Raw genomic sequence first — 24406 nt, 5'->3', positions numbered from 1 at the left:
GAGCGGCCGGGCTCTGGGTTCGGCTGACCCCCCTGCTCCCCGTGAGGGACCCCGCGGGCCTGGAGCCCCAGAGGTCTCTGAGCCTGGTGGTCGGGTCCGGCGCCCCTTCCTCCCTAGGTGCCCCCCTCCTCCGCAGGCGCTCCCTCCTCCCCAGGTGACCCCTCCCCCCCAGGCGCCCCTCCCTCCCTCCCCCCCAGGCGCCCCCTCCCTCCCTCCCCCCCCAGGCGCTCCCTCCTCCTCAGGGCTGGCGCAGCAGGGTGAGCGGCCTGGGGGGGCAGGAAGCCAGGGACCTAGGTGCTAGGTGCGGGCGGGGAGGTGTGCGGGCGAGCGCGGGAAGGCCCAAGAGGGGGTGCGGAGACCGGGCGGCCCCTGCCGCACCTGCTGACACCCGGGCGCACGCGGGGTGATGGGGGGCGGGGGGGGCTGCCGAGCGGCTCCCGCCTGCGGTTTCTGCTCTTTAGCGTTTCTAGAAGAGAGAGTGGGTGGGAACCGACGCCCGTAAAGTCCCGGAGCCTCTGGGCTGACGCACAGGAAAGCCTCGAGGGGGCGGAGAAATGCAAATCCGCGGCTGACGACGGCGCCGGCGGCGGGTCCTGGGTCCTTGGTCCTGGGTCCTGGGACTGCGGAGGGCGCCTCCCACGGGACTGGACGCCACGCGAGGCCTGGGCCGACGCCGGGTGAGTGGGCCGGGCCTCCTGCTCCTGCTCCTGCTCCTGCTCCTGTTCCTGCTCCTGCGTGGGATCCCCTGCAGCACGGCCCGCGGCCCTGCACGCTGGGGGTGGGGGGAGGGTCCCCGCGGCCCTGGACCACGGGGGAGGGGGTGGTTCCGCGGCCCAGCACGACCGGGGGTTGCTCCCGTGGGCCCTGGACGACGGGGAGGGGTCCCCGCGGCCCTGCACGACAAGGGTGGTGGTGGCTCCCGCGGCCCTGCACGACGGGGGAGGGATGTCCTCGCGGCCCTGGACGACGGGAGGTGGCTCCCGCGGCCCTGGACGATAGGGGTGTCCCGCGGCCCTGGACGATGAGGTGTCCTCGCGGCCCTGGACCACGGGGTGGGGTGTCCCCGCGTCCCTGGACGATGGGGGGGGGAGGTGTCCTCCCGGCCCTGGACGACGGGGTGGGGGTGGCTCCCGCGGCCCTGGACGACGGGGGTCTCCGCGGCCCTGGACCACGGGGTGGGGTGTCCCCGCGGCCCTGGACGATGGGGGTGTCCCCGCGGCCCTGGACCACGGGGGGGGGGGGGTGCTCCTGCGGCCCTGGACGATGAGGGAGCTTCCGCGGCCCTGCACGACGGGGGGAGGGCTCCCGCGGCCCTGGACGATGGGGGGGGTGCTCCTGCGGCCCTGGACGATGGGGGTGTCCCCACGGCCCTGCACGATGGGGGGGGTGCTCCTGCGGCCCTGGACGATGAGGGAGCTTCCGCGGCCCTGCACGACGGGGGGAGGGCTCCCGCGGCCCTGGACGATGGGGGTGTCCCCGCGGCCCTGGAAGATGGGGGAGCTCCCGCGGCCCTGGACGATGGGGGTGTCTCCGCGGCCCTGGACGATGGGGGGGCGTGCTCCTGCGGCCCTGGACGATGAGGGAGCTCCCGCGGCCCTGGACGATGGGGGGGGTGCTCCTGCGGCCCTGGACGATGGGGGTGTCCCCACGGCCCTGCACGATGGGGGGGGTGCTCCTGCGGCCCTGGACGATGGGGGTGTCCCCACGGCCCTGCACGATGGGGGGGGTGCTCCTGCGGCCCTGGACGATGAGGGAGCTCCCGCGGCCCTGCACGACGGGGGGAGGGCTCCCGCGGCCCTGGACGATGGGGGTGTCTCCGCGGCCCTGGACGATGAGGTGTCCTCGCGGCCCTGGACCACGGGGTGGGGTGTCCCCGCGTCCCTGGACGATGGGGGGGGGAGGTGTCCTCCCGGCCCTGGACGACGGGGTGGGGGTGGCTCCCGCGGCCCTGGACGACGGGGGTCTCCGCGGCCCTGGACCACGGGGTGGGGTGTCCCCGCGGCCCTGGACGATGGGGGTGTCCCCGCGGCCCTGGACCACGGGGGGGGGGTGCTCCTGCGGCCCTGGACGATGAGGGAGCTTCCGCGGCCCTGCACGACGGGGGGAGGGCTCCCGCGGCCCTGGACGATGGGGGGGGTGCTCCTGCGGCCCTGGACGATGGGGGTGTCCCCACGGCCCTGCACGATGGGGGGGGTGCTCCTGCGGCCCTGGACGATGAGGGAGCTCCCGCGGCCCTGCACGACGGGGGGAGGGCTCCCGCGGCCCTGGACGATGGGGGTGTCCCCGCGGCCCTGGAAGATGGGGGAGCTCCCGCGGCCCTGGACGATGGGGGTGTCTCCGCGGCCCTGGACGATGGGGGGGCGTGCTCCTGCGGCCCTGGACGATGAGGGAGCTCCCGCGGCCCTGGACGATGGGGGGGGTGCTCCTGCGGCCCTGGACGATGGGGGTGTCCCCACGGCCCTGCACGATGGGGGGGGTGCTCCTGCGGCCCTGGACGATGGGGGTGTCCCCACGGCCCTGCACGATGGGGGGGGTGCTCCTGCGGCCCTGGACGATGAGGGAGCTCCCGCGGCCCTGCACGACGGGGGGAGGGCTCCCGCGGCCCTGGACGATGGGGGTGTCTCCGCGGCCCTGGACGATGGGGGTGTCCCCACGGCCCTGCGCGATGGGGGGGCGTGCTCCTGCGGCCCTGGACGATGGGGGTGTCCCCACGGCCCTGCACGATGGGGGGGGTGCTCCTGCGGCCCTGGGCGATGGGGGTGTCCCCGCGGCCCTGGAAGATGGGGGAGCTCCCGCGGCCCTGGACGATGGGGGTGTCCCCGCAGCCCTGGACGATGAGGGAGCTCCCGCGGCCCTGGACGATGGGGGTGTCTCCGCGGCCCTGGACGATGGGGGTGTCTCCGCGGCCCTGGACGATGGGGGTGTCCCCACGGCCCTGCGCGATGGGGGGGGGTGCTCCTGCGGCCCTGGACGATGGGGGTGTCCCCGCGGCCCTGGAAGATGGGGGAGCTCCCGCGGCCCTGCACGACGGTAGGTGGCTCCCGCGGCCCTGGACGGTTGGGGGGTCTCCGCGGCCCTGGACCACGGGGTGGGGTGTCCCCGTGGCCCTGCACGACGAGGGGAGGTGTCCTCGCAGCCCTGTACCACGGGGTTGGCTCCCGCGGCCCTGGACGATGGGGGGGAGGTGTCCTCGCGGCCCTGGACGATGGGGGTGTCCCCGCGGCCCTGGACCACGGAAAGGGATGTCCCCGCGGCCCTGGACCACGGGCTGGGGTGTCCCTGCGGCCCTGGACGACGGGGGTGGCTCCCGCGGCCCTGGACCACGGGGGGGGTGTCCCGCGGCCCTGGACAATGGGGGAGCTCCCGCGGCCCTGCACGTTGCGGGGCGGGGGGGGCGTGTCCTCGCAGCCCTGGGGGATAGGGGGTGGATCCCCCCCTCCCCCGCTGGCTCCTCTGGGCAGGACTGTGGGCCGGCCGGCCTGGCATCCGGAAGAGGTGCCGTGGCCCCGACGGGGGTGTGGGCCCCCAAGGCCTCGAGCTGCCCTTGGGCCGCACCGGCTGCCCCAGGAGAGTGGACAGGCACTCAGTTCTCAGAAGGGATGTTGCCCCGATTCCTTGTGATGGAGAATTGGCCATTAGAGGCTGAAGGGATGACTGCAGACCTCTCTAGGGGCTGCCTCGGGGGAGAGGGCCTCAGCCGCCCTCTGGACGCCCGGGGCCTGGGACTGAGCTCCCCAGCTTTGCCACGTGTTCAGTCCAGTGAATTCTTAGAAAACAGATCTTGGTCCAAATCATAGCAGTGACAATTGTAGTGGCATTTGCAGCTCCTGCTCTCTCACCGGTGCCTGGAATAAGTTGTCAAGGACCTAGTAGGACAGTGTCACTGTGGCACCGGAACAACTATTCCAGTTTTATGTGATCCGTTTATCAGTCTATCTGTGCGTCTGTCTGTCTGTCTACCTGTCTGTCTATCTCTACCAGCATCTGCAAAGACAACGGTGTCTGGTGTCAGGAGACCTCGGATTGGTCCTTGGGTGCTGTGCATCTTGGATAGGAGTCGTCTTCCTTGTCCCTCCGATTTTTTTTTTTTTTTTCATTTCTAAAGTTGGAGTAAAATTTACTCTCCACCTGCCCTGTTCGTAGCCACCCCAGAATTGCCACTCCCTTGCCAAGCACTCGCTGAGCACTTACAACATGCCTAGAGTGGTGCATGTAAAGGTCTTCAAGATACGAAATGATGTAGAAATAAAACATTATTTCTTTTTCCAGTTCCTTTCTTTTAGCAAAACATTCCTCTATAGATTTAGGTCAGAGAAAAGGTGCCCTGAGAATGGTTCCATTTGAAACCTGAGGAATATGTATATGAAATATATGAAATATGTTATTGTGACCTTATAGGCAAATAAATCTTAACTTACTTACAAGGTAGGCCAAAATATTGTGGTGATTAACCATGTAAAAGTTTTGTTCCTTGATCTAAAATTGCTGATAAAACAATCGGAACTTTGGCTTTGGAAAAAGCAAAATACTGTAACTTAATTAAGACTGTGCTATTAATCCTCCTGTGTTAGGAAATGCCTAAAGCTTCTAAATTGGCCAGAGTAGGGTACTGTGGAGGAAACGCATGCTTTTGTTTTGTGACAGGCTGCCAAATACATATCAAGTGTGGTTCCCTCCTCAGTTAACCTGAGGGGTTAACCACTGTCAGGTGCACATCAGAGACTAATGAAGAGTAGACTTTAAAAGCTCTGCACAGTCATAGTGGATCATCATACAGAGAAATATAAATATGTGTTGATTTAGAGATATTTCTACCTGAAAGAATTGGAGCCCACAGAAATGCATATGTGAAACTCTTCATAAGGCAAAGACCACATTCGACTAGAGGTCTAGGAATGCGAGCATGAGTCTGGAAGCCAGACACATCTGAAATAAAGAAGGGTTGGGAAAAAAAAAAAAAAAGAAGGGTTGGGTAGGAGAGACTTTTATTGGGGGCGATTCACGCGGAAAGTCTTACGAGGTTCTGAGAAGGTACAGTTGAATATGTTTGCCTTCTGGTTGCTCAAAGTCAAGAGTGCAGAAGAGTGCAGAGGGAGCAAGGGAAAGAAAGGAGTTTGTTGACAAAACAGATTTGTGTGACAGAGTGGAGGTGTTGAGGGGGAGTGAAAGCTTTCTGGAGAAAGTTCTGAAGTTCCTGTTAGACCAAAGCAGGATGTGGTTTGGGAACAAAGAACTTTTTTTCCTTTATTAGAGATGACTTAGGGAAAAGCTAAGAATTGCTTTATCTTTGGATGGAAGGCATTGTCTCTTTACTCTTGTCTTAAATAGGGTGACTATAAAAGAAAATTTTTTCCAGTTACTTAACTAATGGACGACATTGTCTTTCTTTGAAGTCTGAGCGAGGGACACCTGAGTGGTTCAGCATCTGCCTTCAGCTTAGGTCATGATCCCAGAGTCCTGGGTTCGAGCCCCACATAGGCTCGCTGCGCTCAGCAGAGTCTGCTTCCCCCTCTCCCTCTCCCTCTGCCTCTCCCCCACTTGTGCTCATTCTCTCTCGTGCTTGCTCACTCCCAAATAAATAAATAAATAATTTTTTTTAAATCCAAAGGAAAGGGATCCCTGGGTGGCGCAGCGGTTTGGCGCCTGCCTTTGGCCCAGGGCGCGATCCTGGAGACCCGGGATCGAATCCCACGTCGGGCTCCCGGTGCATGGAGCCTGCTTCTCCCTCTGCCTGTGTCTCTGCCTCTCTCTCTCTCTCACTGTGTGCCTATCATAAATAAATAAAAATTAAAAAAATAAATAAATAAATAAATCCAAAGGAAAACGCCCATGTACCACAGTAAATTTTTTTAAAGACTTTATTTATTCATTTGACAGAAAAAGTGATAGCACAAGCAGAGGGAGTAGAGGGCAGAGGGAGAAGCAGACTCTCCGCTGAGCAGGGAGCCTGATGCAAGGCTTGATCCCAGACCCCAGGATCGTGACCTGAGCAAAAGGCAGGTGCCCAACCGACTGAGCCACCCAGGCATGCACCATGTACCACAATCATTAACGTTATTTTTAAACTCTAATTTTACTTCTTCATTTATAGCATGTCTCAGTGGAATCAAGTCCAACAATTAGAAATCAAATTTTTGGAGCAAGTAGATCAATTCTACGATGACAACTTTCCTATGGAAATTCGACATCTGTTGGCTCAGTGGATTGAAAATCAAGACTGGTAGGATCAAACATTATTGTATTTTCCTTAGAGGCTGATATACAAATGCCTTATGCTCTATCCTTGTGAATTTATCCTATGATCTGCTTTTGACTGAGTACATACATTATTTCAGATCGAGAACTTTCTTCAAGGATTTGGAAAGTTTCCTCAAAGGAAAATCCTTGTCCTTTCTGGGTTCATGTATTGTAGATGAAAATTTAGTGCTTCTGGCACTTTGGTTTTTTTGTAAGCCCAAATCCCAGTAATTTCTAAATATTAAAAAGCCAAGAAGTAAACCTATCGCTTACATCAATTTTCAACGTACAGACTCAATATAAATAATTATTTTTTCTTATTATGTTTTACAATCTTTCCTTAAAGCTCTGTTTATCATGTACAGTTAACCTTTTTTCTTTGAATAGTCCTCTTTTTTATTGTGATAAAATATACATAACATTTACCGTCTTAGCCATTTGTAGATAGTGGCACTAAGTATATTTACGTCGCTGTACAAACCATCACCACTGTCCATCTCCAGAACTTTTTCATCTTCCCAAACTGAAACTCTGGCCTCATTAGCCAATAACTCCTCACCCACTGGCCCCCAGTCCTGGCAAACACCATTCTATTTTCTCTCTCTCTGAATAGGACTATTCTAGGTACTTCATGTAAGTGTAATCACACAATATTTGTGCTTTTGTGGCTGGTGTATTCCACTTACCAAATTCTTCCTGGGTTCATTCATGTAGCATGTATCAGAATTTCCTTCTCTCTTTTTTTTTTTTTGAAACTTCCATTCCTTTTTTTAAAAAAAAAAATTTATTATTTATTCATGAGACAGACAGAGAGAGAGAGAGAGAGAGAGAGAGAGAGAGAGGCAGAGACCCGGGCAGAGGGAGAAGCAGGCTCCATGCAGGGAGCCCAATGTGGGACTTGAACCTGGGTCTCCAGGATCATGCCCTGGGCCGAAGGCAGGCGCTAAACCACTGAGCCACCCAGGGATCCCCCTCCTTCTCTTTTTAAGGCTGAGTGATATTCTATGTAAATGTATACCACATTTTGTTTATTCATCTGCCAATTAGCACTGGAGTTGTTTCTACCTTTTGGCTACTGTGAATAAAACTAACATGAACACTGATGTACAAATATCTGTTCAAGGACCTGCTGTCAGTTCTTTTGAGTATCTGCCCAGAAGTGGAATTTCTGTTTGTAACTCAGTGCTTATATTTTGAAAAGTATCTATCCTATTTTCCACAATGGCTGTACATTTCCCGTTCCCATTAGCAAGGCACAAGGGTCCCAGTTTCTCTGCACCCACACCAACACTTGTTATTTGAGGATTTCAGTAATGGCCATCCTACTAGGTATGAAGTAGTACCTCATGTTTTGATTTGCATTTCCCTAATGATTAGTGATGTTGAGTATGCTTTGAAGTGTACAGTTTAATTTGTAAAAACTTTAAGTGCTAAAAAAAAAAAAAACTTTAAGTGCTTGCCACTGTGGAATAGATTTTACCAAAATTAGTATGGTAAAAAAGTAGACGTTTTACTAAGTTGTTTCCTGTTGCATAATAACACTTTTGTTTTTTAGGGAGGCAGCTTCCAACAATGAAACCATGGCAACAATTCTTCTTCAAAACTTGTTAATACAACTGGATGAACAGTTAGGTCGCGTTTCCAAAGAGAAAAACCTACTCTTGATACACAATCTGAAAAGAATTAGGAAAGTCCTTCAGGTGAGAATGCATTTTACTTTTTCAAAAATGTTTAGATTTATGTGTCTTAAATTCAGCCAAAAAATTAAATATGTACCCTTACGTTATTTTCAATTCAGATTTAAGAGGGAAAATTTGAATTCTCTTATCATGTTAAGTTTTGTGCTCCATTTTATTTTATTAATTAATGTTTGCTTTTTATGAAATTTTGAATCTGAAATATACTATAAGTGGGGAGGTATGTGTGATTTTAATGTGACTATTTACCAGTTATGTGTGATTTTAATGTGACTATTTACCAGTTATGTTTAAGACTGGACCGAAGATTTGAAAGACAGTAAGTTCATGGCTATCTCCTGTTTCTTCACTTGCCTTCTCTCTCCTAGAACAATCTAGTTAGTATTACGGTTGTATATATCCTTCCAGATTTGGCTCACGTCTCACCTCCCCCAAAAGTGTTTCTTGGTACTCTCTAGCCCCTAGCTCTAGGTTTCTAGCCTCTAGCTCTGCAAAGGTTTGGCCAGACAAAGCCCATCCGTCTGTGTTCCCACAACACATCTGTACCATGGCATTTAGTGTATTTTACATCAGTGTAAGTTCTGTGAGTCGTCTTCTCCCCGAAACTGAGAACTTTAGTATTCAACTCTGAATTCCCAGCGCCTGCCTCAAGACTGGATATATAGTAGATGTGTAATATTCATTGAAGAAGGAGCTAAATGAGTGAAGCGAGGGAAATAGGGATCTAAAGAATTAAGGGTAGGCTAATACTGAGTTAAACTGAGCCGTGCTAACATTCATAATGAACTCTGAATAGGAACTGCTGTAATATTTCCTGAGTGGCTATGCAATGTATCAGGCAACATGAAAAGTGCATCTGCCACTTTTCAGTGAGGCATTCTTAAAATCCCAAAGTTACAGTGAATATATTTTTAGAAATTTTTATCTAGACTGTAATAGAAATGTACTGGAAGTTACTAACATTTGTGGGAGGGACGTAGATGTTGTTCTGTTTGTTGTATGGATTTCACTGAGCTGTCTTTGCCCTTCTAATCCCCTACAAACTCGCAAAACACTTGGCCAGGTAGGAGAATAGCTTCTTACCAACAAAACAGGATTTTTCACAGTATAAAGCAAGCTGTCTCTTACAGGGATAAGACATTTGACCTTGGCTTCATTAGCTTAGTGCTCTAATCAATAAACTAAAACAGGGGTGGGCACATTGCTAAATATGAAGTCAGATGTGAGTAGGTCACTGCCTGTTATGAGGCCTCATGACTAAGAATGTTGTTACATCTTTAAGTGGTTGAAAAAGAATAAAAATAAATTAAGTTTGTGATGTGAAAATTCTATGAAATTCAGATTTTTGTATTTTAGTGGAATATAACTATATGCTTCATTTACATATTGACTATGGCTGCTTTTACATTGCAGTGGCATTCTTGAATAGTTATCGCAGGGATTGGCCCCCAAAGCCTAAAATTAAAATGTATGTAGTGTATCGTGTGTGTGTGTGTGTGTGTGTGTGTGTGTGTGTCAATAATATTTATCTTGCCTAGAAGCAAAGATCTTACAAGTTACTTGGCTAGAAGGATGCAGATGGATAAAATGGGTGATGCATGGTCTTTGGAAATTCTGAAATTTGAAATTCTCACAATATGACCTTGGGCAATCACTTAATCTTTCTGAATTCTCACATCTTTTCATGTAAATGGGAATGATGTATTTTACATCATTTACTTATTTACTTTTTGGGATTGTAAAGAAGACTGGAGTTTCTATTCTGGCAAAAAAATAGGCTTCCAATGAAGAGTTTTTGTTGTTGACTGGGGAAAATAACAGGATTTTTCTTAGGTAAAATCAAGGGTAAATTTACAGCCCATCTTTTTTAGGGATGGAGATAAGATTTTGATTGAGTTCAAGAACCTGCAGTAACTCCCATTCACATTTCATCTCAAGCAAAAAGAGCAAAAACTCTTCTCGTATGTCACTGTAGCATCTTATGTCACCTCCAGCATCTTATCTCTGTAGACCCTTCCCAACAAACTGCCTCCAGCTCCCTTACCATCCCTGCCCCCCGAAAATAGATCTCCTCCTTGTTCCCAAACATACCAAACTCACTCTTGAAACTCTGAACCTCTTTCCATGGCTAGGAGTGCAGTGCCACCCTTCTTACCCCAGCCCTGTCCCCAGTTACTTCTAGAGGACCTGTGGAGGTCCCTGTGTATTAAGGAAATCTTCAGCCATGTTAGCCCGTATTCTCATCCTTCATGGAGCATGGGTTGCGAGATAACCAGCATCTCTTATGGCTGGATGTGTCTAAGCAGGTCACAAGCTCTTTGAAGTCAAAGCCTGACCTCCTTTTTTTGACCTCCCTGACTCCCTCCAGTACCCACTGTGGTTCTACTACGAACTAGGAACTCAAAGAACGGTTTGGTTGGTTAAGATATTTTGAACTGATAAAACATTGCTCTTTCATTCATTCTGTAAGCTGTCCTTATCGGGTATTTGCATAAATTCAGAATACAGTAAAAAATAGTAACAGAATACAGTAAAAAATAGTAATAGAGAATATTGTCAACTATTTTATTATTTATTCATGAGAGACACAGAGAGAGAGGCTGAGACACAGGCAGAGGCAGGAGCAGGCTCCCTGTGGGGAGCCCAATGTAGAACTCGATCCCGGGACCCCGGGATCACACCCTGGGCCGCAGGCAGATGCTCAACCACTGAGCCATCCAGCTGCCCAACAAGTCTTCCTGCTTCCTCAAGAATTAAAAGAGAAAAAAAGCCTCCTATCAAAATTCTGTTGACACTGTGCTTATCTGGTTTGAACATTTTCATCCTCTGAGATTTTAAATGCAATCCATTTTAACTATTTTAGCAAAAAAGAGCAAACAATACAGTTCCAGGGGAATTAAACTGGCGTAAGACAGACTTAGTTCTTTAGAGAGCAGCTGAGGTCTCCGGTTTCAATATTGTGATTTACTCTGAGGTGGGAAGCAGCTGGGCAGGACGTCCAGCTCACCTTTGCCCCTCCCAGGGAGGCAGGGGAGGCAGCGTCAGGTGGAGACTGGGAGCGAGGACTGCCTCGCCAATCCTGCCCTGTGAAGCACTGCTTACAGCTCCCACCAAGATGTTTACACTCTCTGAACTCAGTTTCTTCATCACACTAGTACGTACCCCAGGGGTTTTAGAAGCATTACAAAACTGTTAAGAATGTGGTAAGAATAGGATTTGCTAAAAAGAAATATATGCCTAAATCTTTCAAGAATGCTTTCTTTGCCCAGTTCTTGTTTTTTTTTTTTGTTTTGTTTTTTGTTTTTTTTTTTTAACCAACAGACTATTTTTTAGAGCAGTTTTGGATTTATAGAAAAGCTTAGAAGGTACAGAAAGTTCCCTTATACTCCCTCTCTACCTGCCTCTCCCCAGTTTCTCCCATTAGAAACCTCTTGTGTGGTATGGTACATCTGTTACAGTGGATGAACCTGTGTGGTACATTATTATTAGCTTATGGTCCAAGATGAGGTGAGGGTTTACTCTTGGTGCTGTCCAATTCTATAGGTTTTGACAAATGCGTAATGTCACATACGTATCCACCATTTCAGTTTCGATGCCCTAAAATCTCCTCTGCTCTGCTAGTTCATCCTTCTCTTCCTTACCCCAACCCCCTGGCAACCACTGGTCTTTTTACTTTTTCTCTAGTTCAGCATTTTCCAAAATGTCATATAGTTGGACTCATATGGTATTTAGACTTCAGATCGACTTCTCTCACTTAAGAATATGCTTTTAAGTTTCCTCCATGTCCTTTTGTGAACTGAGAGCTCATTTCTAATCATTGCTGAGCGATATTCCCTTATATGCAGCAGGTACTATAGTTTGTTGATCCATTTTTGGCAATTTCGAATAAAACTGACAGTAACATTCACGTGCAGAGTTTTGGGTGGGCATGTTTTCTCAACCCATTTGGGTAAACGCCTAAGAGTTTGCTGGATCTTTGTTCTTGGGCTTTCAATTGCAAGCCCCTTTTCCTTATTCATCTTCCTCACCATATCTCTGTCTGGTCAAGCTGCTCTAACGAATACAATTGATTGCATGAATTTTAAATAACGTTTATTTCTCACGGTTTTGGAGGAAAGGAAGTTATGGTATGGGCGGATTGGGTGCCTGATTCAGCTTCCTGGTTCAGAGACAGCTGTCCCTTCACTAGACCTCACATGGCACAAGTGGGGAGGGAATGCTCTAGGTTTTCTTCTATAAAGATGCTAACCCCATTCCTGAGGGCTCTGCCTAATCACCTCCCAGAGGCTCCATCTCCTAATAGCATCACATTAGGGGTTAGGACTCAACATATCAATTGAGGAGACACAAATATGCAGTCTATGACAACCTTCCTCTCTATCTTCTCCCACAGGATGACATTAAAAAAAAAAAAACTAAAGTGGGAGTACCTGGGTGGCTCAGTTGATTAAGGGTCTGACTTGATTTTGGTTGAGGTCATGATCTTAGGGTCATGCACTTGAGCCCCATGTTGCAGAGCCTGCTTAAGATTTTCTCTCTCTCGGGATGCCTGGGAGGGCTCAGCAGTTGAGAATCTGCCTTCGGCTGAGGGTTTGATTCTGGAGTCCTGGGATCCAGTCCCCCACATCAGCCTCCCTGCATGGAGCCTGCTTCTCCCTCTGCCTGTGTGTCTCTCTCTCTCTCTGTCTCATGAAAATATAAAATCTTAAAAAAAAAAAAAGTGTTTCTCTCTCTCTGTCCCTCCCACCCCGTGCATGTATGTGCACTCTAAAAAATAAATGAATAAATAATTAAAATGGTGCATATTCATAACTAAAAAATTGAAGTACAGAAAAAATGCAAAAAAATGTGCGATAATCCAAAATCTACTGCCTACATATAACCACATTAATATTTGATGAGTGTCATTCCAGATGTCTATACATGTATGTGTGGATAGAAGGTTGGCTGTTGCCGCTTTGTACCCAGTGGTCTCCAGAATCTTAGAAGTCTCCTGTGCCCCTTCCCTAATTCCACTCTGCTTTCTCCTCATCCAAAGTAACTACTAGTCTAAATTTTTCATTTACCAGTCTCTTCCTTTTTGCTACAGTTTTACCCCATATGTTGGCATCCCTAGACCTAGACAACATACTATATAGGTTTGCCAGTCACAGAATCTTATGTAAGTTGGATCAAAAGTGTATTTATTCTTGACAGTTTTCTTTCTTCACTTAATCTTGTTCCTAAGATTGACCTGTGTTGACATGTGCCACAGCAGTTCATTCATTTTCATTGTCACGTAGTATCCTGTTGTGTGAGTATCAAGGCCTACGCATTTCACTGTTGATGTGCATATGGGTTACTTCTAGTATTTCTTCACTGTTTCCAATGATGTTGGGCTGAACATTCTTGTTCAGCACATGTTCACCAAGGAGCACATGAAATGTGCATGAAATTCTCTAGGATAGATACCTAGGGGTGGAATTGCTGAATCATAGAGTATGTACATCTTTCATTGCACTTGGTAATCCCAAAATTGTTTTCCAAAACGGCGAAACCAGTTTATGCTCTCCTAATAGAGTCGTGGCTCCATATCCTTGGCATACCTGTAGTGGTCATATATCACATGTCAATCTGGTGGTGTATCCATCTTCTTTAGTTTACTTTTTTCTTTTACTAACTTCTTTATTCAAGTACTTTATGTTGAGTCTTTCTCTTTTTTTTTTATAAATGAATTTAACTTTATATATTTTTGAGAACTACTTTATATATGTTAACATGTAGTACTCTCACTATTTATTTTGAAATAATCCATAATTTCAGGATCGACTTATAATTTTAGATAAATAAAAACTGTCCCACTAAAAATACATAGAAATGCTAGAAAAAAATAGAACAGACTTTTATTTTTTTAATTTATTTATTCATGAAAGACACACACACACAGAGAGAGAGAGAGAGAGAGAGAGAGAGGCAGAGGCACAGGCAGAGGGAGAAGCAGGCTCCATGCAGGGAGCCCGACACGGAACTCAATCCCAGGACCCCAGGATCACGCCCTGGGCCGAAGGCAGGCACTAAACCACTGAGCCACCCAGGGATCCCCTAGAACAGACTTTTAATTGCATAGGTTAGTTCATCACATTAGAAGAAATTGTAGAACCAAATAAAAATTTTTTAACTATAAAACATAGCTGTAAATAGAGGCTGCACTGGAGACTGTCATACATCATTCCTGGATTCTAGAAATATAGATCCCAAGCAGGAGGGATATCAGAAAGAAAGAAAAGTTCCCAAAAGTAGCAAGAGAGATCAAATATATATATTACCCATACAGCAACGAGAGACAAACTAGAGCCAAATTTAAAACAGAAACGAGAGAGTAGAATGATTTCTTCACAGAGCTAGAATACAATATCCATCAATTCTATACCCAGAGAAATTATTATGCAACCTTGAAAGTTCACCACATAGATACTACTAAAGGAAATTGAGTAGAGATATTTAGGATGCATGGTCAAATTTAAAAAGTACCACTACAAGTGAAAATAGAGTGCAGAAGAAATTAAAAGAATAAAAAAATAAATATTTAGCATCTGTAAAAAAACATTGAAAGCACAACATGAGATATCAGAAAAAAATCCAGGTAATGTCTATTAAATGGACAAAACTCAGCAGTTATTAGATAAATAGTGGATTGTATCTAAAATATGAAATAACAGGGATCCCTGGGTGGCGCAGCGGTTTGGCGCTTGCCTTTGGCCCAGGGCGCGACCCTGGAGACCCCGGATCGAATCCCACGTCAGGCTCCCGGTGCATGGAGCCTGCTTCTCCCTCTGCCTGTGTCTCTGCCTCTCTCTCTCTCTCTCTCTGTGTGACTATCATAAATAAATAAAAAAAAAATTATTAAAAAAAAATAAATAAAATAAAATAAAATATGAAATAACATAAGATGATGAGATCAGAGAGGTGTGTGAGAACTGTCTTGTAGAGAAGCTTGGGGTCTTGGGGAGGAATCCAAATCTTATTCTGAGTGTAATGAGAAGCCATTGGTAGGTTTGATCGGAGTGTAACATGAACTGATCTCTGTTTAAAAAGCTCTCTCTGGCTATTAAACTGTTGTGAGTCAAGAGGAATTTGGGGAGACCTGTTAGAAAATTATGTTTATTTTTTTTTAAGTTAACATGTTGAAGGGGCACCTGGGTGGCTCGGTTGGTTAAGCATCTCCCTTCAACTCAGTTCATGATCCTGGTGTCCCGGGATGGAGTCCCACGTCGGGCTCATTGCTCAGCAGGGACCCTGCTTCTCCCTCTTCCTCTGCACCCACTCGTGCTCTCTCTGTCTCTGAAATAAATAAATGAAATATTAAAAAAAAAGTTAACATGTTGAAATCATTTTCTATTAATTTGGATTTATCATCACTTCTAAACTTCAAAAGCTTTGGCTTAATGTACCTATTAGTATGTTGTGAGGGGCATAGGTACAAGACAATGTTGGTCAATTAAACTTTAAAAAACCCACTTAAAATATCCTTTTTTTGATCCACTTACTATTTTTCATTGTAAAATTTATGGTGTGGTTTTCTTTTTGTTACCATTTGCCAACCTGTAAATGAATTCATGTCTTCATTTTCATACTTCCCATGTCACTTTGTACTGGGCTTGTCTTTTGTAAATATCGTGTAGCAATCTTCACATTTGGTCGACAGATATTGAATGAGCCCTTACTGTGTTACCAGTCACATTTTCAGCAGGAGAGATGCTATCAGAGGAAGTCATGAAGCTTACAGTCCAAACAATTCACACCTCCTATGTTTTGGTTTTTCACTTAGAGGAAATTCTATGGCCATTCCTCAAAAATTGGTGTTGGGCGGGTAAAGGGAAGCAGGCATCAGCAATCTTGTCTAATAATAGAAAAAAAATCTCCATCAATTAGAAGACTGTGCTCGGGGTTTTGGCATTAGCTCTGTGGTTAGCAGTCCCACCACCCACAGACTGTTTGTCACTGACCAGGGTAACATTCTGTTAGTGAGAGTTTTAGGCCCTGTCGGTGTGGGGGCGCTTACAAGTGTAACCCACACCTCACAAGTTCTGTTCTCTGCCTCACTGTGGCCTCTTCCTCAGAGGGTTTCTCATTTGCGTTTGCCTGAACAAAAAATATGTGCCAGAGCTGAGGGCACCTTGAAAGTTGAGCGATGGGGAGTTTCTTCTCACCCCATCTGCAAAAATCCTATTGTTGGTCCTGAGTATCAGGTGGATTTTTCATATGACAAGGTGCAGAGTCAGAAACATTTTTGCAATAGGAAGGGAGGGGGAGAAAAGCTGTTTTTACTGCTGATCTACTCCGAACTTGCCAGATCTTACCATCTAACTCTGCTGCCTTCTCAGGTCACTCCTCTTCCTTCCCCTCAGTGTACCACACACACAGAGAAGTGAAGGGGTGACCTCAGCCTATGACCTGAAAACAACCTGGTATCACCACTCGGTGTTAACTCTGAGAGAGCCGAGTGGAGGGTTCAGTCGTTCACGTCACATGCCCGTGAGCTGGAGCCAGTGTGCCATTCACTCAGACAGTTGCCAAGTGCCAGTGTCCCAGTGCTCATATCCCACAGGCTTAGAGACGTACCTGTTATGCTGTTAAAGGTGAAACAGGAATTACTTGTCAAGATTCTGTTCATTGCATAATCGGGAATGGTCAGCAGAAGGCAGATGGTGTGCGTTGCCATTCCTTGTCCTGTGCACATCCAGCATGGTCAACTCAAGATCCTGCCCACCTGGAATTTCATTCATGAATCATTTTGTGTAAACTCCTCCAAGCCTGTCTCTTATCCAAGGCTGCCTGGATTGTTCTCCCTCCTTATTATTGTCTTCTCTAACAGTCTAGTACTTGAGTCGACAGTGGTATGTCCTTTCTCTGAATTCTGATTCTCTTTGAAATTTATGCCATAGTCCAGAGCTGCTTTATGCAATAGTTACTTTATGTTTGGTGTACATAGGTTTTTTTTTTAAATCCAAATGACAGCTTAGATTTTTTAAAGTAAGGCTCATGTAATTTGCTCTGGGGAATACTGTACCTACTGCATAGATATTTGTTGATTGAATATTAGTTTCATCATATGAATTTTAACATCAGGCTCTAATGATGGCTGAAAACGCAAGGTGAAGAGAACAGAGATAAAATCCTGATGTTCAAAATTTTGCGATTTAGAATGGAGACAAAAGTGCAAATAAATGTTTATAATGCAGTGGGGTAAGCACCATGACAGAAGTATCTACAATAATAATTGGCAGAGTTGGGAACATTTAAGGTGATTCTAGAAGGATGATTTGGGACTGTGAAGAGAAGAGAAGGGAAGAAAGGGAATCCTAGAGAAAAAAACAAGAGTAGGAACACAATGACAAAATGCTTATCCTCAACAAGCTAGGCACTTAAATCATTAAAAGGGAGTTCTACGAAGACCCCGAATGCCATGCCTAGCCATTTGGACTTCAGCAATGGGAAGCAATCAAAGGTGTTTAGGCCAAAGTGTGGCATGAATATATGTTTCTACCAAAAACATCCAGAGCTAGTTTTCTCTCTAGGACAACCTGCTCCTGATCTACTGTAGAAGATACTCCTGAGGTTGAAAGATTTTTCTTTCCTCATTCCAGCCCCTATATTTCCTGTCCTCAAAGGATTTGAATTTAGAGAACTGAGCCAGAGTTTGAATAAATTTTATTTTTCTTAACACAAAACCTAGCTGTAGTTTGTCAAAGGGAAATAAAAAGTAAGCTATTCATGTTTTGAAAAGTCAAGTTCAACCCTTGGTTTGGGAAACAGGAAGGCTACATGGAGCTGACATGGAAACTCCAAACATACTGATGTGCCCTGTGACTATAACAGAGGTTTAGGGAGGAGCTGTCAACCCCAGAGCGAGCAGCCGTGACCAAGAAGAAAATTGGATTTCTACGGCCTATAGTGTGATGACTAACCACGCCATCGGGAACGTTGTATAGAGACATAGATGCTAGCTGAGAAAGAAGATATGAGGATGTTTAGAGTCACATGTTGAATTTTGTTATCCCTTGGCATCATTTGCTAGGAATGTCATGGTGGTTGTGAAGAAAAAATTGGGCAGATATTTGCTTTAAAAGTAGAATTGTGTCATTCTGCTAATAGGTTTGTTTGTTTTTTTTAAGTTTTCTATTTTAGTTGTCCCTATTACGTGAAGATGAAGACCCATAGGAAAGTTGCCAAACTGGCCTGAATCCATTGTGATCTGGAAGCTTTCCAGAAAGATACTTAAAGATAGTTCATAATCCTTGCAACCTTAAACATTTGCTTTTTGAAACACTTTTATGTACATTTTGCAGAAGTTAGTTTAATAAACAAAAGCATACAAATTAGAGAAAAAACAAATTCACTTGTCAAAAAGTTAGAAAACAATTATCAGTTTGAAACCAATTTATGTTTATATTTAAAATTGTGGTTTGACTGAGTTATGATCATGTAAATATCTGAACTTAGTAGATAACTCATTTTAGTTCATGGGCATTGAGTGATTGCCTTCAACTGATCCAAACCACTTTTTTTTTTTTAAGATTGATTGATTGATTGATTGATTCATGATAGACATAGAGAGAGAAAGAGAGAGGCAGAGACACAGGCAGAGGGAGAAGCAGGCTCCAAGCCGGGGAGCCCAATGCGGGACTTGATCCCTGGACTCCAGGATCCCGCCCTGGGCCAAAGGCAGGCGCCAAGCCGCTGGGCCACCCAGGGATCCCCATGATCCAAACCACTTTAAAAGCATTGGTTTTAATTTATCAATGAGATGTTCATAATAGGAAAAGAAGTTGGTTTTCTCTTTGAGCCACCAGGCACCCTCCACACTTGTATTACTGCCAAGAGATGACCAAAGGACAAAAGATTTCCTTGATTAATACCTGTCTCTCTTCTTCTTCCCAAAAATGAGGATCGAAAGCCAAGTACTTGGTACATGGTTGATCATCAGCATTCTAAGACCATAGTTATTCTCTGATGGGTTAACTTTGGTCAAGAACATAGACTTTCACTCCCAGCTGCTGAGTGGGCTCCTAAGTGGGCTCCACAGTAAGGTGCTAATGTGGTATGCATAGCCAAGACGTATGTTGATGGCTAAAGAATGAGAAGACCCTTTGTCTATCTGTTTTCAGGAAGGTTCCTCTTTTATATCCTCTAATCTGGAATCTCTGCTTCAGTAAAAAGATCTAGGAGTGAGAAACAGAAATGGATAGCAGCCTTTCATACTTACCAGGTTCTCATAACCTACCTCATATCTGTCAGGATTTACTTTGGAAAAAAATTAGTGTCTCATTGGTTCTCTGTACCATCAGCTCACCCCATCTTCTCCATTAGCTTCTTGTATTTCTTTCCCTGAACAATAAAAAGTCTTCCCAGAGAAAGAGGCAAGAGATAGACATAGAGACTTGATGGGAACAATGTGGAGGATAGTGTGGAAGAGGTAAAAACAGGGGCATGGAGACATTTGGACATTATTGCAATAATTAAAAGGAAACAGGATGCTGGGCAGTGACAGTGGGGATGGAAAAAAAATGTGCTGGAGTTGTGAGGCAGTTTGGTAAAAGAATTGGCATGTAATGAGTGAACAGATGTGAAATCCATGAGTGAGAAATGAGAGATGACTGAAGGTTTTAGTTTGGGTTATTATGTAGACATTGTTGCATAATGAAGATTGCATTTGGGGAAGGAAGTGGGAGAGCAAGATGAGTTTGGTCAATTCTGAGTGGAGTGCAGTAGGAAGTTAATAATAGGAAGTATGGGATCCCTGGGTGGCGCAGCGGTTTAGCGCCTGCCTTTGGCCCAGGGCGCGATCCTGGAGACCCGGGATCGAATCCCACATCAGGCTCCTGGTGCATGGAGCCTGCTTCTCCCTCCGCCTGTGTCTCTGCCTCTCCCTCTCTCTCTCTCTGTGACTATCATAAATAAATAAATAAATAAATACATAAATAATAATAGGAAGTAACCGAAAGTAATGTGTCTACATAACTGTCTCTTCCACAAGACTGAGAGGTCCTTGAGTTCATTCTCCTTTGCATCTCCAGTGCTAAACACAGAGCCCAGCACATAGTAGGGCCCAGTGTCTTGTTTAATAAATGAAGAGTTGACATTGAAAAAACGATTATTGCATTACTGCAATAGGTATTTCTAACAAAATGGAGCAAATGTCATTCCATTATTGGAAATGCAGTTTAGAGCCCATAAGCAAAACATAGATGATAAGATTTTCTTATTGAAATCAGCACTTTCTGAAAATATTTTTCTTAATTTTTTCAGATATTTTTAGGCTATGTGGTTCATCTATGAGCTTTTTCAAATTCCTGCAAATCTCCAAAAAGTTTTCCAATATATTTCTGGAAAAAAAATTCATGTAAAGTGGGCCCATGCAGCTCAAACTCATGTTGTTCAACGGTCAACGATACATGTATTCGGGTCTTTTATATTCTTCACTGCTGCTTTTAAACTTCCCATGCAATTCCAACATATCTTTCCTTAAATTTATCCCAGGAGATATATGTACCTCTAGGTTTATTTACAATAGCCAAATAATGGAAGCGACCCCGGTGTCTGAATGAATAGAAGTTGTATAGTGTATAAACATATACTATATACACATGATAGAATATTACTCAGCCATAAAAAGAATGAAATCTTGCCATTTGCAACAACATAGGTGAAGCTAGACAGTACAATGCTAAGCAAAATAAGCTAGTCAGAGAAAGACGGAATATTGTATGATTTCACTCACACATGGAATTTAAGAAACAAAACAAAGGGGGAAAAAAGAGAAAGACAAACCAAAAAAACCATTCTTAACTGTAGAGAAGGAACAATTGGTTACTGGAGAGGAGGTGAAGGAGGGTGGGTGAAATAGGTGAAGGGGATTAGGAGTGCACTTGTGATGAGCACTGGGTAATGTGTGAAACTGTTGAATCTCACTACACTGTACACCTGAAACTAATATGGCATGTATATTAACTATGCTGGGATTTTTTTTAAAAATCAGTAATGGGGGTCAAAAGGTAGAAACTTCCTGGGACGCCTGAGTGGCTCAGCGCTTGAGCGTCTCTGCCTTTCGACTCAGACCGTGATCCCAGGATCTGGGATTGAATCCCGCATTGGTCTCCCTGCATGGAGCCTGCTTCTCCCTCTGCCTGTGTCTCTGTCTCTCTCTCTGTGTGTCTCTCATTAATAAATAGATAAAAATCTTAAAAAAAAAACTTCCTATAAAGTAAATGAATAAATATGAATTCTTATTAAAAAACCTAGGAATTTTTTTACATTTTATTGATATTTTGAGGGATATTTTCTATTACATTTTCTATATAATTATTGCTAGTCAATAGGAATACAACTGGTGTTTGAATACAAATCTTTCTGATCACTTTTATTGATTCCAGCTTTATGCAGACTCTTATTTTCTGTAGACTCTCATATTTGCAATAAGAAGAGATTTATTCTCTTCCAAATTTATGCTTATTTCTTCCCTTATCAGTTGAGATTTCTATTACAATATTGAAGTGAAGCAGTCATAACAGGTGAAGTGTTTTATTAAGATAATGTTTGCTGTAAGTTTGTAATGGTAAGGAAATTTCCTTATAATCCTGGTTTACAGAGATCTTTAGAAATCTTGATGAATATCACATTTTATCCAATGATTTTTCTACATCTCTTATATACTTATCTCTTTTAATCTATACTTAATGTGTGTGACATAGATTCTAATATATTGAACCATTGTTATGTTTTTATATACTGCTGAATGACTTGCTAATATTTTATATAGGATTCGCATCTACTTGCAAATATATCCTTTTCTTTTACAGTTCTTGTCTGGCTTTGCTTTCAAGGTTATACTAACTTTACAGAATGAGTTGGAAGTGTAACCTCTTCTTTGTTCTCCAAAGCTGAGTTACCAGATGGGATACAAAAATACAACCTAGTTTTTTTCTTTCCATATATATATATATATATAGTATATTTAAGGTGTTCAACATGCTGATTTTGATATACCTGCACATGATGAAATGAAATTAAATACTACAACCAAGCTAATTAAAGTATCATTTCCTTTTGTAGTTACCGTTCTTGTGTGTACCTGAAATCTACCTGAAATCTGCTCTCTTAGCATATTTCCAATATTCAGGACAGTATTATTTACTATAGTCCTCATGCTGCCCTTAGATCTCTAGGCTTATTCAACCTGTGTAACTGCAGCTTTGTACCCTTTGATGGGCATCTCCCATTCCTCTTCACCCCTGACCCAGGTCCTGGTAACTACAAAACATCCATTTAGAAGATTAAAGATTAGATTAAAGATTTAGAAGATTAAAGATGGAATGGCATCCATCTTTAATTTCTCTCAGCAGTGTTTTATAGTGTTCTTATGTAGATCCTTCACATCTAGAGACATACCATAATTTAATCAATCCTATAGAAATGAGCCTTTAGTTTCCAATTCTTACTCCACTTCATCTTTATAAGCGAAACGAAGTTTAAAACTTCCCATCTAACCTTTGTTTGTCACATTTAAGTGCTACAATTGGTATCTAACACCACTCATTCTCCCCTCCTACATTCTCATTTATAAGCACGAAATCAAAGAGCAAAGAAGGGCCCCCAGAGTGTCCCATCTTTTGGGTTTTAAAACCACAGCTGAACCACCTCAATCTGTTTCCTGTTATTTAAAATCTCTAGGGAAAGGCATGGTATACACAGACTTCAGAGCCTCTCCAAGGCCCTAACAACATGGGCATCAGGAAAGGGCTCTTTTTGTCATGCTGCTGTTAATTACAACATTTTCCCATTGTTCACTTACAGTGAATGGAGGAACTTACCTGTGAACAGAAGAATATCTGGCTTTTGAAAACTAGTTCTTCATGCATTAGAAGACAGAAATGTATTTGGGGGACTATTAATGCCCTATGTCTGTAGGTGTTTGTCACTCTTTTTAGCTCTGCATACAGGTCGTAATCTCCAACCTTGCCAGTCAATTAACAATCATGTACTGGTTGGTAAACTGCTGTCTATGAGGCCTTGTAAGAAGTGTGGTTTCAGGTCTCCTCTCTGAGGGAGCCAACTTTCCTAAGCTGTTGAACCTCAAACCACATGAATCCAGAGCCACGTAGATGGTTTATCCTGAGTTCCTTAGGTTATATCTTTTTGCTAATGTAGGTTACTATCATACCAACCCATTTTTAAAAAGATTTATTTACTTATTGGAGAGAAGCAAGTGCAAGGGGAGGGGGACAGAGGGAGAGAACCTCAAGCAGACTCCCCTAGGAGCACGGAGGCTGACTCTGGGGGCTCAATCTCATGACTCTGAGATCAGAACCTAAGCCAAAACCAAGAGTCAGATGCTCAACCAACTGAGCCACCCAGGCACCCCGATAATACCAACCAATTTTTAAAGAACTTTATTTCTATTACAAAGGTGATCCGAAACAAAGTTTAGAAAATCAAAGATAAGTAAAAAAGGAAAAACTCATTTGTAATCCCATCTTTAACTGCTAACCACTGTTAATATTATAGTATATTTCCTGCTGATATTTCTACTTACATATATATCTTATTTTAAAAATGAATACTGTTTTGCTCACCTTCTTCCTAAGCTTATTGCATTCATTTAAATGATCAAACTATCGTGGAATGGCATTCTATTCCATTAAATATTCTTTTTCAGCATCATTTGTACTCACCTATTAATTGAATATTTATTACTTTTTTCCAGTTCTTCACCAGTATAAACAAGTGAAGTACACATAGCTATTATCAAAAGTCCATTCATATATATGATTATTCTGTTAGGAGAGTTGGTCTTTTTTTTTTTTTTTTTTTAGGATAGTAGGCCTTAACTCCATGCATCAAAATCACCTGTAGAGTTGTTTTTATTTTTATTTTTTTAAGATTTTACTAATTTATTTGAGAGAGAGAAAGAGAGCACAAGCAGGGAGGGGCAGAGGGAGAAGCAGACTCCCCACCGCTGAGTGTGGAGCCCATCACAGGGTTCCATCTGGGGTTTGACCTAGGGCTTGATCCCAGGATCCTGAGATCATGACCTGAGCTGGAGTCAGATGCTTAAGTGACTGAGCCACCCAGGTGCCCCCGTAGAGTTGTTTTTAGGACAGGTATCCACTGTTGACATGAGTGTAAACATATACATTAATGAGGGTAACCCTAGTTACTGTATTAAACAACAGACAATTGGATTTTATTTATCATACACATAACAGTCTAATGTTTGGCTATTATGTGGATAAGAATATCTTACTCTTTTCCTTTTCATTGCTATTCAAGGATCCAAGTTCCTTCCATGGTGTGGCTTGGCTGTTCCAAAGGGGACTGCATGTCTTTGTAGATAGGAGATAAAAAGAAAGAGCATGAAGTCACAATCATATCTGGGATATCTTGGCCTAGAAATGACACACTGTCTGCTTTCCATTAGGAGGAACTAGTTGTCT

At 44.8% G+C, this 24406-nt stretch overlaps 2 protein-coding genes across 4 annotated transcripts in view; one reads left to right on the top strand and one right to left on the bottom strand.

Annotated features, from left to right (window-relative positions):
- The window catches only part of STAT4 (signal transducer and activator of transcription 4), a 113089-nt gene that overhangs the window by 13825 nt on the left and 74858 nt on the right, over window positions 1-24406 (top strand). The window contains exons 1-3 of one of the 3 annotated variants that reach the window (XM_041737045.1): window positions 438-677; window positions 6092-6220; window positions 7793-7937. In XM_041737045.1, the coding sequence (XP_041592979.1) occupies window positions 6093-6220; window positions 7793-7937 (273 nt within the window). In that variant the 5' untranslated portion in view covers window positions 438-677; window position 6092. Of the gene's footprint in view, window positions 1-437; window positions 678-6091; window positions 6221-7792; window positions 7938-24406 lie in introns of those variants that run through there. The other 2 variants (XM_041737043.1, XM_041737044.1) reach the window with 2 other exon arrangements.
- Window positions 291-4045, bottom strand: LOC121480813 (basic proline-rich protein-like). Its single transcript, XM_041737732.1, has 3 exons — window positions 3961-4045; window positions 1603-3614; window positions 291-1538 (listed from the first exon to the last, which is right to left on the bottom strand). The coding sequence occupies exons 1-3, from the start codon at window positions 4043-4045 to the stop codon at window positions 291-293; spliced, it is 3345 nt and encodes a 1114-aa protein (XP_041593666.1).

The sequence above is a fragment of the Vulpes lagopus genome, chromosome 22 (assembly GCF_018345385.1).
Source record: "Vulpes lagopus strain Blue_001 chromosome 22, ASM1834538v1, whole genome shotgun sequence".
Lineage (NCBI taxonomy): Eukaryota > Metazoa > Chordata > Mammalia > Carnivora > Canidae > Vulpes > Vulpes lagopus.
The sequence above is the reverse complement of the archived record's forward strand: the minus strand, read 5'-3'. Positions and strand labels throughout refer to the sequence as shown.

Bases quoted from the DNA above. Each gene is read 5' to 3' on its own strand.
- LOC121480813 (XM_041737732.1), bottom strand. From the start codon at position 4,045: ATGCACAGCACCCAAGGACCAATCCGAGGTCTCCTGACACCAGACACC. The intron at 3,615-3,960 runs GTAGACAGACAG...CTCCATCACAAG, and splicing joins TGGTAGAGATAGACAGACAG to GAATCGGGGCAACATCCCTT. The intron at 1,539-1,602 runs GTCCAGGGCCGC...CCCATCGTCCAG, and splicing joins GCAGGAGCACCCCCCCCATC to GGCCGCGGAGACACCCCCAT.